The 14,836-nt window shown below is 41.8% G+C and overlaps 1 protein-coding gene across 1 annotated transcript in view; it reads left to right on the top strand.

Moving 5' to 3' along the window:
• USP54 (ubiquitin specific peptidase 54) overlaps positions 1-14,406 on the top strand; it is a 51,155-nt gene extending 36,749 nt beyond the window's left edge. The window contains exons 16-22 of the mRNA XM_009985606.2: positions 2,801-2,920; positions 4,100-4,292; positions 6,484-7,940; positions 10,317-10,435; positions 11,403-11,543; positions 12,862-13,048; positions 13,748-14,406. Coding sequence (XP_009983908.1) covers positions 2,801-2,920; positions 4,100-4,292; positions 6,484-7,940; positions 10,317-10,435; positions 11,403-11,543; positions 12,862-13,048; positions 13,748-14,406 — 2,876 coding nt within the window. The remainder of the gene's footprint in view (positions 1-2,800; positions 2,921-4,099; positions 4,293-6,483; positions 7,941-10,316; positions 10,436-11,402; positions 11,544-12,861; positions 13,049-13,747) is intronic.
• Positions 14,407-14,836: the final 430 nt, after the last annotated feature.

The raw sequence follows: 14,836 nt of genomic DNA, 5'->3' as shown, positions 1-14,836 counted from the left end.
TTTTTAATATATTTGCACTTCTCTGTTTTTATGTGGTGATGTGCACCGTCACTAGTATTGATATCTAGATGTAGCTATAAGGCTTCAACCAACATCTTGGAATGAGCATGGCTGTTTGTATCTTTCAGATGCCCCAGGGCCACCTGCAGCATAGCTTGTCCGTTTAGGCCATTGTTTTGTTTCTGTTTTTCTGGTAGCATCACTGCCCTAAGCAATTCTGCTTGTTCCTGCCTTTGTACTTGCCGATCTTTCTCTCTGCCTTGCTGTGTAGCCACAGCACAGGGGTGGGAACAAGAACTGTGGCAGGCTTAAGCTGGATCTAATGTTGAAAATCTGAGCCGAGTTTAGCTTATATATCTTTTCTAAGGAAAAAGAATTGAAAAAAAAAAAAAAAGCCAAATACTAGGTTTGATTGTGTTTTCCATGACTGCTCGTGTTTCTGACAGGGGATGGCAGCAGAAAGGCTTAATTGGAAGGATGGAGCTGCAGCAGAGGGAACTTGGTGACAGGATTTACATGTAGCACCTTTGTTTTAGTTCTCAATCTCTGTCAGACCATAAGGGGGGGATGAAGTGCCCTGACCCACTCGAGTGAAGCCTGAAGCCTGGTAGAGCATTAAACTGGGGGGGTTGTTGGTGGGTTAAGAGAGCCGAGGAAGGTGTAGTGAACACCCAGGCTCTGCTCCCACAAATGGATGCATCACTGGGGCAAAGCCACTGTGGTCTCCTGTGTTGCCAGGCTGCCTGGCATCCCCATGCTGCTTGCTCAAACCTGTCATAGATAAGAGTTGAAGTGCTGGTTTTCTGCTATGGGACAGAGGAAGGAGAGAGACACCCCATAGCAATGCCAACTCTGGGCACAATACAGCCAGTACTCTGCAGCCTACAGCCATGCCAGCTGCTTAGCAGCCAGAATGTCACTGTGCCAGTGGCAGCTGAAAAATATGATCTCTATGAGAATGTCTGACTGTGGGAATGTTTTTATAATTTTTGCTGACCATCAGTGAGCCACTTGGTTATCCTTTACGGTCCTGCTGTGACCTGCTAGTAACCAGGTGAAAACTTTGGATGTACCAAAGTAGATGGTTATCTTTTTTTTTGTTAGTATTAATGTTTACTTTTGTAACATAAATGCTAATGATGTAAAAATTGAAAAGTAAACCTCTGTTGTTGAGCATGAGGTGGTTGTGTTCTCTGCTTCTCTTGCCCAAAAGAAAATATACTCCAAGACTTCACCTTACTTTGATCTCTTGCTATATTAGTTGGTAGAAGCAGAAGTTGCTTACCTTTTCCTTGTTCAAAAGAAGGTAAACTAGAATAATGTTTAATCAAAAAAGACCTCAGTAGAACGATTGAGGAGTTAACAGGCATTGACTACAGGTCTGAGAAAGTTTTTCTTTATTCCTTTTAAGCCTTTCCCCACCCCAGTCAGTGATACAATAGCTTAACGTTAACAGACTGCTTGGCCGCCTGGAAGGCTTGCTTGTAGGCAGAACTCCAGAACACTTGTGACTCATTTTCCCTCAAGTAAGCTGCTAAAGTCATGCAAAGAAAGCTAACTTTAGTATGCCAGCCTTGATTAAAAGCCTCAGTAGCCCTGATTTTTGAAACTGAATGTGCTGCTTGATTAACTCACTGCTCTAACAACTCTCACTTCTCTTTGCAGTACTTGCTTTTCATGTGAATTCTTTGGTGTTTATGGTACAAGAGAGTTGGTGTTTGCACCTATGCACAAGGGTGTTGGGGAGCAGGCCAGGCCATAGTGTACGTTATGCAAGTTGAGAAAAAGTAATTTACTGTTGGCCGATAAAGATACTCATGTTCTCTACCACAATGACAGAGACATCCCATTAAAAAAAAAATCACCTCAAACAAAACAAAATGGCAAGTTTTATTTTATATTTTCCCCTGCCTCATTTGAATGTGTACGTTTTAGTGCATAACTTGCATAATGCCTAATAGGTGACACCAGATTGTTTGGGCATTTCCTCCTCTCAGAACTGGATGTTCTGATGCCACGATACAGTGTCTTATTTTTCTCTTTTGTGTCCAAGGATGATTCATTCTTCTCTTCTCCAACACTGTTTTCTAAATTGTTGCAAAAAGATTTCTTGACAATTGACCCTTTCTTCTTGGCTTCTTAGACCTGTGTTTTTCCTTCTAAAGCTGCAAGATTGTTGGGTTTTCATATCCATATGTCTCTTTCAGTGGTTGAGTGTGTGAACTGAACACGTGTTTGTAGAAGTATTTTGTGCAGGTGTTTACACTCGCACTCAAGTCTGAGTTTTGTTCCCCAGACATCTCAGTCGTTTCGGTTTGTTTCCATTTCGTGTGGAAGTAATAGGATATCCAAAGAAGAGACAGATGATTTTTGGCAGGGAACTTCAGATAACGTACAAGGAAAGCCCTGACCTGCTATATTTTTTACTGATATGTTTTGGTTTAGCTTTAATTCTACATTTAGATTAATTCCTACTTGGCAGAAGTAATCTGGACTCAGTGCTATGTCCGTACTATCTTTTTGTACTGATTCAGGCTGTTAATATAATAAGCCAGTACAACTCTCTCGAGTAAACAAAATTTGATGGAAAAAATCTCATTGTTTTACTGTGTGGATCTCAAGCATATCAGGGTGCTCAAGTTACACTTCTGCTTAGGGAAGGTTAGGTGGTACAGTCTGGGATATGTGCAACCTCTGCGAGACTCCATATGTGGAAGAATTTGGAAGTCACAAATGGGATGAGGGTAAGTGAGAGTTCTGCAATGAATGAAACCAAAATGAAGGGTGCTGCCCATTGCAGGGAGGAGTGATGGCTTTGAGAAGTCGATGCAGGAAGCAGACTCAATCTTTGAAGAGTCACTGAATCAGGAGCAGAAAGGGGATTGTGCTGCAGCTTTGGCTCTCTGTAACGAAGCTATATGTAAGTAACTCTAACCGCCTGAGCTTTTGCGCTTTTGACAGTTTACTAATATCATAGAAAAAAGTCTGAAACATTGAATGACACTAAATAGTCAGGTAGTAATATGGGAATTCAGCTGGTCTTCAGGAACGTGTAGGGAGATAGAATTGTTCCTTTTTTTCAAGCATTCCCTTTTGGGGGTTTTAGTCCTGTTCTTCTTCATCTCTGTTTGTTTGTGTTTTTTTTTTCTTTCATATTTGCATCTGTTTTTGTTGTTCTCTCTAGTGCTATGGCAGTAACAGCCCTGGGGTGCTGATGTGCCCTTTTTGGTGCTAAATGGTGCGTTTCAGCAGGCACCTGGTAGGTAACTCCCCCTGCCACTCAATCCTCAGTTAAGTTTTTCCCGATCCTCAGACCAAATTTCAAAGGGCATTAAGCTCCTCTGTTTCTCATGGAGGGCGTAGCATAGGAAGAAAATGGTAGCTCACTCTTCAGTCCTCTGAATTAACAGAAATGAGCTATGCTGTAACTGTCTTCCATGAAGAAAAAAGCATTAGGACATTGAAGTGCTTAAATGCATTGTGACCTTTGAGAATGTGTGCTATGTGATTTCATTTTATTTTTGGTCTTTTTCCATTATGACTGGCTGGCTGTCTCACCCCATGCTCCTCTCTGTCTGTATAGAATGGCTGCAGACAGAGTGGGTAGCTCCTGTGTATTGGCATTTAGAAATTGGCTCTTATGAACTGCAGAATAAGGGGTACAGCATACAGCTGTCGATAGCTCTATTAGCTTCCATTCCAGCAAGGTATATGCTCATTCTCAAATCCCAGCTGGGTATTCCTGCATGTAAAGGGAGTCCCAGGTATGGAGGATACAGGAGAAGGGTAGGTGACAGAGTGAAGCATCAATGTGGTATGGTTGGAAAGAGCCTGTGTGAAGGGGATAAGAAGTTGGGCTAAAACATGGATTATTATTTTTTTTAACTTTATTTTGGTTTATTTTTGATTAACGTGTTTGGACACCTGGCTAAGCTGAATGTGCATTAATGGAAAAAGTAGCATCCTTGTGGACTCTTTTGTGGCAGTATTTGCATGGTCCATGTTTTATGTTCTTGCTGCATCTTTTTTCTTTTTTTTCATTTTCAATTTTATTCCTTTTTTCTGTTTGTTTTCTGCTATGTTTTCTTTTGCATTTTAGCTAAACTAAGACTTGCCATGCATGATGCCAGCGCTAGCACTCACAGCAGAGCCCTAGTCGATAAGAAGCTGCAAATCAGTATCCGAAAAGCCCGGAGCCTCCAGGATCGCATGCAGCACCAACAGCCATCGCAGCCGCTGCCGCCGCCAACCTGCCACCCACCACAGGGCGGCACCGTGGCCCAGTCTACAAGGTAGTCCAAGTACATCACCTAGACCCAGATCTGAGCTGCATCGATGAGCAGCGCAGTCTGGAAAGTAATAGCAAGCTATATATATTCCCCTGGGTAGTTCAAATCCTACAGTATTACTTCCTATTCCTTTCGTCTTTGAGTTAAATCCTATTTATATGATAGCCAACTACCGCTTCCCCTTCCTCCCAGTCTTTTCAGAATAGTTCAACATGCATAAGTTCAAAATGTGATTTGTGACAGAGAATTGTAGCAGTCAGTGCCCGGCAGCATCGATATTTTATGCACCAAGGGAAAGAATACAATAGACAATAACCTGGCTAAAAAGGGGAGGAGTGTGTTAGGATGAAATGAGCAACTGTTTACAGTCCGGAGCAGTTTCAGGACTCAGTCAGTAAAAGACCGTACTACAGTAAAATCCTGCTATAATTGCTTTTTTATCGGGAACAGCAGCCACTGCGCTTTAGAGCTCTGTAGTTTGAAAAGTGTCAAGTACATGGATCTTTTCTTTCTAGTCCACTTCTCTAGTGGTACAACTCTTGGATCCAGTTCCTGATCCTGTCACCTTGACTGCTCTCCCTGATGGTGCATCATTCTTCATTTTCTTTCTGTGCTTCCCAGCATCCTATAGCCTGACTTAGCAGCCTCCTCAGCGTCTCTTCATGATTCTTTCTTCCATACTGACTTTAACTATAACATAGCTAACTCCGTTGTACCCGATCCTTTTCTTCCTACCCTCTTCAGCATGCAGCTTAATGCTTGTTTCTTCCCATGCCATTCCCTCCTAGCACTAGACCATCCCTATCCAATTTCTAGGCTGTTTCTTGAACTGTGACTTTTCTTCCCTCTCCCCTTTCTTACATGTTGTATTATCAGAAGCTTAGATGAGATCTCAGATGAGAATCTTTTTTTATTTTCCTTTTTTTTAAAATGGCACATACAGCTATATACTAAAACTCAGTTAATTTGCACACCTGCCAGGCTATAGTTCACAATGTTCTGTTCTCCTGCGGTAGCTGAATTATACGTAATGAGGGCTGGTCTTTTTGTCAATCAGGAGTCCATTACATCCTCTTTTACAGGAGAAATGCAGAGCCCCAGTTATGCATTTTGGCAGATTCTAAGAAAATGAAAGAAACTTTCTAAACTAATTTTGTTAATGTTGAACTTGCTCACTGCTGCTCTGTGAAAAGAACATTACTTTTGCAAAAAGTTATATCCAGCCAAATGTTAATATTGCAGCCAATGAAAAGAATCTATTCATAGCCAGAGTTCTGTAATCTTGCTTTGATATAAATAATGTTGTAGACAGTGCAAAGTTTGCAATTACTCACAGAGAAGGTCATTCTGCTACACACGTCAACTAGGTTTTCATGATAACTTTCATTCTATGTGTCTCAAGGAGTAAACAAAGCAATGATGTTACAGTTTCCTTAAGTTTTCTCTTTTGGAGTTGTCTGTAGCCTGTCATTTTCTCACAGGCACATGGACTTGGTACTGATTTTTCTGTCTGCAGATTAAATTGCTAACTAAATGCAGAAAAATGCCAAGGATATGTATGACCCAAGGATATAATTGTCTCGCATTAGTACCTAAAAGAATACAAATTATTTTTAAGAAGTATACTTAGGATACAAATTATTGCAAAATAATAGTTAAATATATAACTTGAACGTTATTTAATGTGTTGGGTAAATACCTTAAAGATCAGAACATAAAGATGATATGAGAGAGATTTCAACCTGTTCCTTCCATTTGTCAAGTCATACTTCATGAACTTGTCTGGAGGGAGGGGACCTTATGGAAAAATTGTCAGTTCATGTTAGAAACAGTTGTTTTGTTTTACATAAATGCTTTTTTTGCTATTCTTAGTTATCCCTACCCACAAGCTCAGTCTACTGGTTAAAGTGCCTAGGGTGCTGTACAAGAATACTTTATATGGAGCCTAACTGTACCAAAATACCCTTAAGAATACAAAATGGATTCAGTAGATCAGTTATAGTAGGAAACCAGGGTTAGAAGCAAAGGACTAACATGTATGTATCTACTGAATTAATAATGCAAAGTCTGCATCTGAACACAGTTAGCAAAGAAAAGCGGGTTCAGGTGTATGTCACCTAGTGCAAGTTCTGTACCCTAGGGATAAAGGTAAGCAATGACTAATGCTAATCATTTACCCTTCTGTGTGTTTTAGTGAACAGACTGGCCCGCTCCAAGTACTGCTGAGCCAGGAGGTACCACTGGAACCCAACAAAGAAGTGGAATTTGGGTCCAGTTCTTTCTTCCACCCACCTGCTTCCTGCCATGAGTTGCACTCATCATTATATCCAGAGTCTTCCTCCTTGCCCCCTTCTGAAAGCAATCCATCCAACAGGATCTCTCCAAACTTCCAGTCTGCTTCTGCTGATTTTCATGACCAAGTTCCCTCTTTTCCCTGTAGGCAAGGGTTGGCAGAGAGGTCTGCAAGAACTGAGAATGATGCCCACCATAGTGTGGAATTTGCTGATGCCACAGCCACAGGGCCAAAAGACTATAGGGAATGCTGCAGTAGCAGCAAGTTAGAAGAGGTTCATAACATAACGCCTGTTATCACACCTCAGTACCAATCCAAGGCTAACACAGTAAACTCTGGGTCTTTGCCTACACTGTTTCCCTGTCCACATCCACCACAAGCAGCATCTCCTGAGAAGGACAGCCAGCACAGTCCTTGTTCCAAACTTGCAAGCTCTCCAGTGCGGCCCAGCATTGATCATGTAGGGGCCTATCATGCAATGACCCCTGCAACTTCATCCCCTACACAGCAGTGCTCCTTGGATCTTTTGCAGAAAACAAATAAGTACTCCAGAGCAACCAACCATGAGCTTTTATTACCCTCACAGGATGAATATGGCACAGCAGAAGGTTGCAAATCTGAGGCTTTTAGTACAAAGGGACATGTTCGCTCCTTGGCAGAGCAGTTTCAGAAAATGCATGCAGTCTCCCAGAGAAAAGGTACTCATGAAAAAGGCTGGATTGCTGCAGTGTGTCAGGATGAGAAGTCTCCAAAGTTAACACAAAAGTCTTTCATCAACCCTACATCCTCTGGTTACAGACAGCTAATCCATCAAAACCAAGAGAACAAAAACCAGTCTTCTGAAAAATTACACTCAACTGTGGATATTAGGGACGGGGTAATTTCTCTGGAGGGTTTTAGTGCCCAACATGTTGCTTCTAAGAGTATTTGTTCTCACAGTGAAGAGCTGTGTAGAAGAGGTGGACAGAATATAGCAGACTCTGCACCCTACCTGGAAAGGCACTGTCATGATGGAGAAATGAAACAGGTGGATGATGGAGCTACTAGTAGCATGGTTGCCTCTATGCCTGTGGACCGTTGGGTGGATAATGTTACTAGGTATTACAGTTCTCAGAAGGCTATTAAGAATACTGAATGGCTTCCTGTACCTGGGAGGAGTCCACCCCTTTCTGATCAGAGAGCAGTTGGAGATGACTTGAGCAGGATCCCAGTACATCTGCATCCACAGTGGAATCAAGACACAGAACAGGAGCTCTCAGAACTGGAATCCCTCTATCAGACTAGTCTGCAGGCATCTCAGGCCACTAGGCCTTTCTTGGGAAGACAGGACAGTGCTAGGTATCCATTTGACCAATCAGGTAAGAATGATGCAGCTGTTTTTCTTGACCTGCCTCTGTACTCCAATATTAGGTGAAGGTATGTTTCCCAGTCAATTTAGTTAAATGGGCATGAATTTGTGCACAGATGCAGAAAGATTCAGGTTGTGGACTCTGAAAACATTCTAACTATATAGGTAGAGAAGCAGTGTGATAGCATTGCCTGGGGAGGCTGCAGAGTAGCTGTTGATCTTTGCAAACGGGGAGCAGCATCTCTAAAGAGTTAACATAGAAATAATTGATCCTGTTTTCAAGTAGGGAGTTAGCTGCTTAGGTCAGGCTGCTGAATTTTGCTGTTTGAAAGTCCCACATCACCTCTGGAATTTATATTAAACTGTTTCTATGCTTGAAGTTAATGTTCCAAAACCACGAAAGTGGATTTTAACTGATTGAATTGTATTTGAGAATTTAGTCTGTACCTGGTTCAGAGGAATAACTTTTAAAAGTGTTCCAGATCTATGAGAATCGAACCTGTGTTTTGCTAAGGACTGTCTGCTTTAAGTTCTGGAAAATTTCTTGTGAAAGCAGCACTGGGGTACGCACACGATCTGTACTAAGAACCTTGAGACTGTGGATTAGTTGGTGCCAAAAGCAAATGAACAGATTCTGTTGCTGTTGGTGAGAACATCCAGCTGTTGCTGGAGACATTCAGTTAGAGTCTGATGACAGCAGTCCAGTTCCACTTAAGCTGATCTTATCTTCTGCCTGAGATAGGGCAACCTGATTCTCTGCTTAGGACAAGTGAAGCAAATTTCTTTATAATCCATGTCATAGCATTACAGCTGTGAATTTTCTAGTCAAATACAAAGCAGCCTGAAACTTGATGGGTGCCAAAGTGAGATAGATATATAGATATAGATATATGATGTATATTGCAATACATACACAAGACAGGTTTTCCCCTGCCGTGCACCCATGGAGGTGGAGCCTCCATTGTTCCTGACAGAAGAAGCCTGGCTGTGACCAGAATGAATACTACAGTAAATTCTTGAACAGGTTTTTATTCAACAGCTCAAGTTTTCTATAAAAATTCTCTTTTCTTGCAGTCCACTGGCAGACCAGGTGACACATCCGAAGGTGGCCATTTCCCATTTGTTGTCCTTTGATTTTCTTTCAGAGTTAGGCAAGATCTGACGTCACAACCTTGCAGATACAGTCTTGCATGGCCTTGAATCAGAAGGTCTTATGTGTTCCTACATAGCTTACTGATTTTTTGGAAGCTCTTTCTGGAAATCTAAGAGGATAAAGCCCAGTTGCATTAGTGTTAGCTGGAGCTTCAGAGTTCTGTCGTTAAAAGCCCTGTCTCTCTTATGCTGACATTTTTCTTGCCTATTTTCCCACTACGTATATGAAGGGTATGAGATACGGTTATTCTAAAGTGAAGTTTGTTCGAGATCTTTGCTCTAGCTTTGCTGTGACTTTCAGATGTTTCTTAAGTCTGCAATTTCTGTATAAAACCAAAAAGTTTGAACCAGTGCATCTACTGTGATGAACTGGATGAAAATCACCTGAGTGAGTCTAGGACAGCTCTTTCTCACTTTTAACTTGCATTACCTATTCATTTGCAAGTGATGTTTAAGCTTTCTGCCCCATATCAACTGGTTTTGTCAGACCTTTGCATTCAGAATCATGGTGAAAATGCCTCTATTTCGTTTTGGAGCTTTACAACAGAGATGAAAGCAAAGACCTGATCCTCCAAATGCGACGTCAATGCAGAAAATGTGTTGTTACCAGCACATCACCTTTCTTCCTTTATAGAGAGATTCCCTGTGATCCATTTTTTCTTAGGCCATTGATCAGCCTGTCTGTTCTGTGAAAAATTTTAGGTTTATAACTGGTTGGTGGAGATTGCGCTGAAGTGAAATAGCTGTAGCAATCGTAGTTAAAAATAACACTTTTAACTGTTTAACCAGCACAACGAATGGCTGACAAAGTGTAGCGTTGGGTGGGAGCAAGCAGGTGAATGTGTGGGGAACTCAAAGCTGATGAGTCTTGTTTATCCCAAGTAACTTTAGGTAATTTGCTCCTGAAAGCTGGTTTTTTTTCTATCCCTTTAGGCCCCCTAAACTCTTGCCTCTGTATCAAACAAGTGCTGGTGTGTAGTTAAATCATTTAACGCTTAAATAGTTGAATTAACTGCTCCCTAGAAGCCTGCAAAAGGGCAAGTGAAGCAGGTGTGAATATCCTGATAGACTGTCTCCCCTTGAAACGTTGGGAGTTGGCTTATGTATTAATGTTCAAAGGATCTCTGGTGACTTCTCGTTCTGTGCGTGTAGTCTGTCTGTCTTTTCTGGAGTCAGAAATGTGCCATAACGTGCAATCAAGCGCTGAATTTAATCGTAGCGTTTTCCTTCCCAGTCTCTGCAAACCTGAACGCGAGGAAGCTGCCTGCTGCAGCTGGCATGGGTCTCTCGAAAACCCCAACAGCAGAGATCGAGCGCAGTCTGTCTGGATCCGCTGTCTCTTCTGTCTCCAAGGTGACACGTTGTTACTTAAGATGTGCTAGAGGGGGGAGGGCTTGGCCTGTGCAAGTGAAAGAATTTACAATGGGAGAAATAGGATATATTACAAAAAAGGTCATTGATGCTAATGTTCAGAGACTTATGTTACATGCAGCTTGCATGCAATCAAATCATCTAAATTCTGACTTTGAGGAACACATCCCTGAAAACTTTAAGATCTAATCCCTTCGAACATATTGAGATGAACTGCTTTGCATCACAACTTAGGATAACTGCTTCTTGATGTTACCACTTGCAGGGACACTCACTTTTTTTTTTTCCTGGGGATAAACTGTTTAAGTAACTGGCAGTTACATCTCAGTGCCTGCACGTGAAAACATACAAGTATTTTGAAGGGGAAATGACATTTCCTATGATGCTTCCATACTCATTAAAGGGAGCTTAAATGGTCTTGCTTATTAGAATGGAGAAAAGGAAGAAGGAATAGACGTTTCCTTTGCTAACATAAGATTTACAAGCTTCCAGCACTCAAAATCCTGGATTTTTTTTTTGGTTATGAGAAGACTGTAGTACTTTATTGTAGGATGGCTGTCAGTGACAGCCATGATTATCTCTGCAGGAGCAGTGATGCCCATAGCAGCAGTCAGTCCTTTAAGTAAATTCATCCCAGTAGAGACTTTTTGTCCTGACTTGAGATATTTGTAAAAGAGTGAATCTCACTTAGACAAATCAATCAGTGTATATTTACTAAAGAAAGAAAGACTATAAGGAATAATATTTTTAATCACCAGATCCAAACAGACTCATTTGCTTTAAGTTTTCAAGGTAGTACCTGAATGAAGGATTTCAAAAAAGAAGAGGTTATGGAGTTTCATTGAAGTATAAGCAGTCTGTTAGATTTATATTGATCTCTTCCCTATAATTATTATACAAAATTGATATTATGGAGAGCCTTTTCTGAAGTGTGTGATATTGTCTGCAGGTCACATATACCAGAGAACATAGCAGGGAACCAGAAGAGGAGGAAATGTACAGTGCAGAGAATTTCCGTCGCATTGCTCGCAGTCTCAGTGGGACAGTCATCTCAAACAGAGAAGAGACCTTGGTCTCTTCTCACAGTTTTGTAAGTAGAACGATGTACAGCTTTCCAAAGAGTCGTCATCTCTGTGTAGGGTTGCTGTTTTCTCTGTCCGCATCTAGTAGTTAACAAACAAATCAGCAGACAACTGAGTAATAAGCCATGATGAAAGCTTGTCTTGGTGAATTTTTATTCCTTTTGGAAGAAGAATGAGCTTTTTTTTTTAAGTTAACAAAGCCATCTTCTTCAGGAGTCATTGCGGAGTAGTACCTGCTGCAGCTGGCAAGCATGTGAGCTAATATTACTTGCCAGGATACAAAGACATCCACTATAAACATTTTTTTTCAGTTGACTTTGAGTATTTTCAAGAAAGCTTCTAATATACCTATAATTTTTAGAAGACACCGCTAACCATGTGAAAGTTTCTGCTCTCTGTGGTTATATTCAGCAAGTAGCATTTTTAGAGAGTAAAAGAAGCATAAAGGGGAGACAATTCAAGACTTGGTACATAACATGCAGCCACTTACATACAGGAAATAACTACAAATAGGGAGATTGATGACTTTTATTCCACCACCCCCACCTGCCCCGTTACCTCCATTGAGTAGTCTTAGGTGCAAGTTAAAACTGCCAGTGAGGAAAACAGTAACAGATTATTGTTGATGTTTAGCAACATAGCTAGATATGAAGGTTTAGCTTGGATTCAGTTTTTTGTAAACTGTGCTTAAGTTTTGATTTGAAACCAACTGCTTAATAAGTGTAGAAGAGTCTCAGTTGCAAAATCAGTTAATGTAGACAGGTTGGTCTGACTCTGTCTTTCTGCTGTGTGCCATAAGCTAAGGATATGTGCCATTCAGCCATCCCTGCTCTGGGGTAGGTATCCCCTAATAGAGGGGAATGGTGCAGCACTGGTAAATACTTCAGCTGCGACAGGTAAATCTGTTCATAGTCTGGAATCAGAGCTTTCTGTAAAGCCTACTAGAAAATAGGAAGGAAGGATCAGCAATACTCTTCTCTATTTCTTGGCTTATGTAGCATGGCAGTTCCAATGCTGACTGGCCTGCCATCATTCTGTGGATTCAGTTTGTAAGCCAAACCTCCGTGACTGGTTGGTCTTTGTTTTGGCTTTTTTTCTTGGTATATTTCCAGTCAAATGACCCTCGTAAGTAGCCCACCACTGCAGTGAGAGCCTTACTGGATTGATGCAGTTTTTACTTGTATTTCTTTTTCACATACAGATGCATGTTTTTATTCCGGTGACTCATCCCTTTCCTTGGATCAACACCATCTTTGCTTGATTCAACCCAACTCTGTTTACTCATCATTTTATGTTTTTTTCTTCTCCTTTCTCATTTTATATAAGGAAGCACCAAATACGAGGAAAATGCCAGTGGATACCAGCCACCGTTCTTCCAGCTCCACTTCCCTTCCTTTCCCCCGTGATCCTCCTGTGTTTTCCTTTGATCCTCAGCACAACCCAAAACAGGTGCAGCACCTACCCCATGATGTACTGATGCCCAGCATGGTGGGCAAAGCACATAAACCGTCAGGTAATCACAGGACTTTTCATCCTCCTTCCTGATCAGAAATATTGCTGATATACAACTCTTCAGATCTTGTCTTTCATAATGATGTTTCACCATTTGCCTGAATTCCTCCAGAAATCTGGAAGGACGATTCACATTATTTTTCTTTTTTTCTGCCCTTCTGAGTTGTTCTGTGCTAAGCGGACATAACAAAAGGGAATAATTTTTATGGGAAATGTTATGACGACTTTGTATAAAATCACATTCACATTTTGTAAGGTATTTTCTTTAGTGTAAAAGTAGCAGTAAGACCCACCACCTTGTTCTCACGTATGAGAGTACTTCCACAAGCTACTTGTTCCAGCATGTACATGTAATTGTGCCAAGAGAAATAACTAATTCCTGCATGAGAACTATTTTCCCTGTGACAGTTATCAAAACCAGTTTGCAAAACCAGCCTTGAAATACTTTGTTGGGCTCCTCCTTGATGACACGAGGCTTATTAAAGAAATCTGAAGTCTGTGACAGCAGCTGTGGTAGGATAAGGAGGAAACGCAGTGAGGAAAGTGAATACTAGAAAGGGTACAGCTAGCTTTTATTCAGAATTGCATGTAACTGGATGGACTAGTGATTTTGTTTTTCTTCTGTCACCTGTTGGCCACAGCTGAAAGTTCTGAGAGGATGAAACAAAAATATAACTATGCAAACTTTTTTTTCCCCCAGGAGATCAGAACAACATCATCCAGAAACTTTTGGTTGTGCCTGACAGGGGTGAAGCTTTCCAAGGTGAAGACTACCCAGGTGTGGCACTGAGCTATGGGAGTCTCCCTTGTGCACCCAAAGGCACCCTCTCCCAGGGGCAAAAGCCTCTTGTTAATCCGCATTTAGGAGGTGGAGCATCAAGTGTCTCTGGCCGTTGGCTGAACACGAGCTACCCTGCCAGGCAAACAGCCACGTTACCAGATAAACGAACAATGCTCTGGGGGAAACACGCTGGCCAGCCAGACAAGAGTTTACAGGAAGGCTTCCTCCAGCAGCCTTCACAACGTCAGATGCATGGATCTTATGCCATGAGTTGCAGGCTACCAGCCAGCACAGACTACAGCACTTTAAGAATATCACATGAGCCTTCTTGGGATCCCGGTGCCTCTCAAGGTTGTCCTGTGCCCCCGTCTTGTGTTAAGGCCCCGGGTCCAAGGAGAGTTGATATGCCCCCAGAAGAAGACTGGCGACAGAACAGCTACACTCCTCAGCCTGGCAGAAGGCGAATGCTGCCAATGCATGTGATGGATGGGACTTTTTCTTCTGCTTCGGAGGCACACAGAAATATGCTGGCTCGAGCAGCAGCGGCTGCTAGCACCAGGCAAAATAATGGCTGGTGAGATCCCATCCGCTCCATGTGCCCTAATAAACCACTCTGTGAACAGACTGTAGCTGTTGCCAGAGCATGGATTACATGGAGACAGCAAACTCTTTCAATCAGTATCTGTGCCAGTTTTGTCTTAAAATGTAGCTATACAGTATGTGGAAACTAATTGCACTGTATTTCATTTCTGACACTACCGAACTGCTGTCTGGATAGGGAACCTTAGCTGTTCTAGTCCTGGCCTCTGCTAGCAAAAAAGTGCTGTAGGAATGGTAGGCTTCAGGGGCGTTGGTTTACGGGTAAGTTCAGAAGCATGTGCGTGTTTTGAAGGAAGACCGCCACTAACAAAAGGACATTTTTAAGGACTCTTTTTCATGAAATGTAGCTTTGGTAAATTCTTCACATAAAAAACAATCCTTTTGTTTTCCTCTCCTTCCTCTCTGCCG

The sequence above is a fragment of the Tauraco erythrolophus genome, chromosome 9, assembly GCF_009769465.1.
Source record: "Tauraco erythrolophus isolate bTauEry1 chromosome 9, bTauEry1.pri, whole genome shotgun sequence".
NCBI lineage: Eukaryota > Metazoa > Chordata > Aves > Musophagiformes > Musophagidae > Tauraco > Tauraco erythrolophus.
This window is presented reverse-complemented; position numbering and strand designations above follow the sequence as displayed.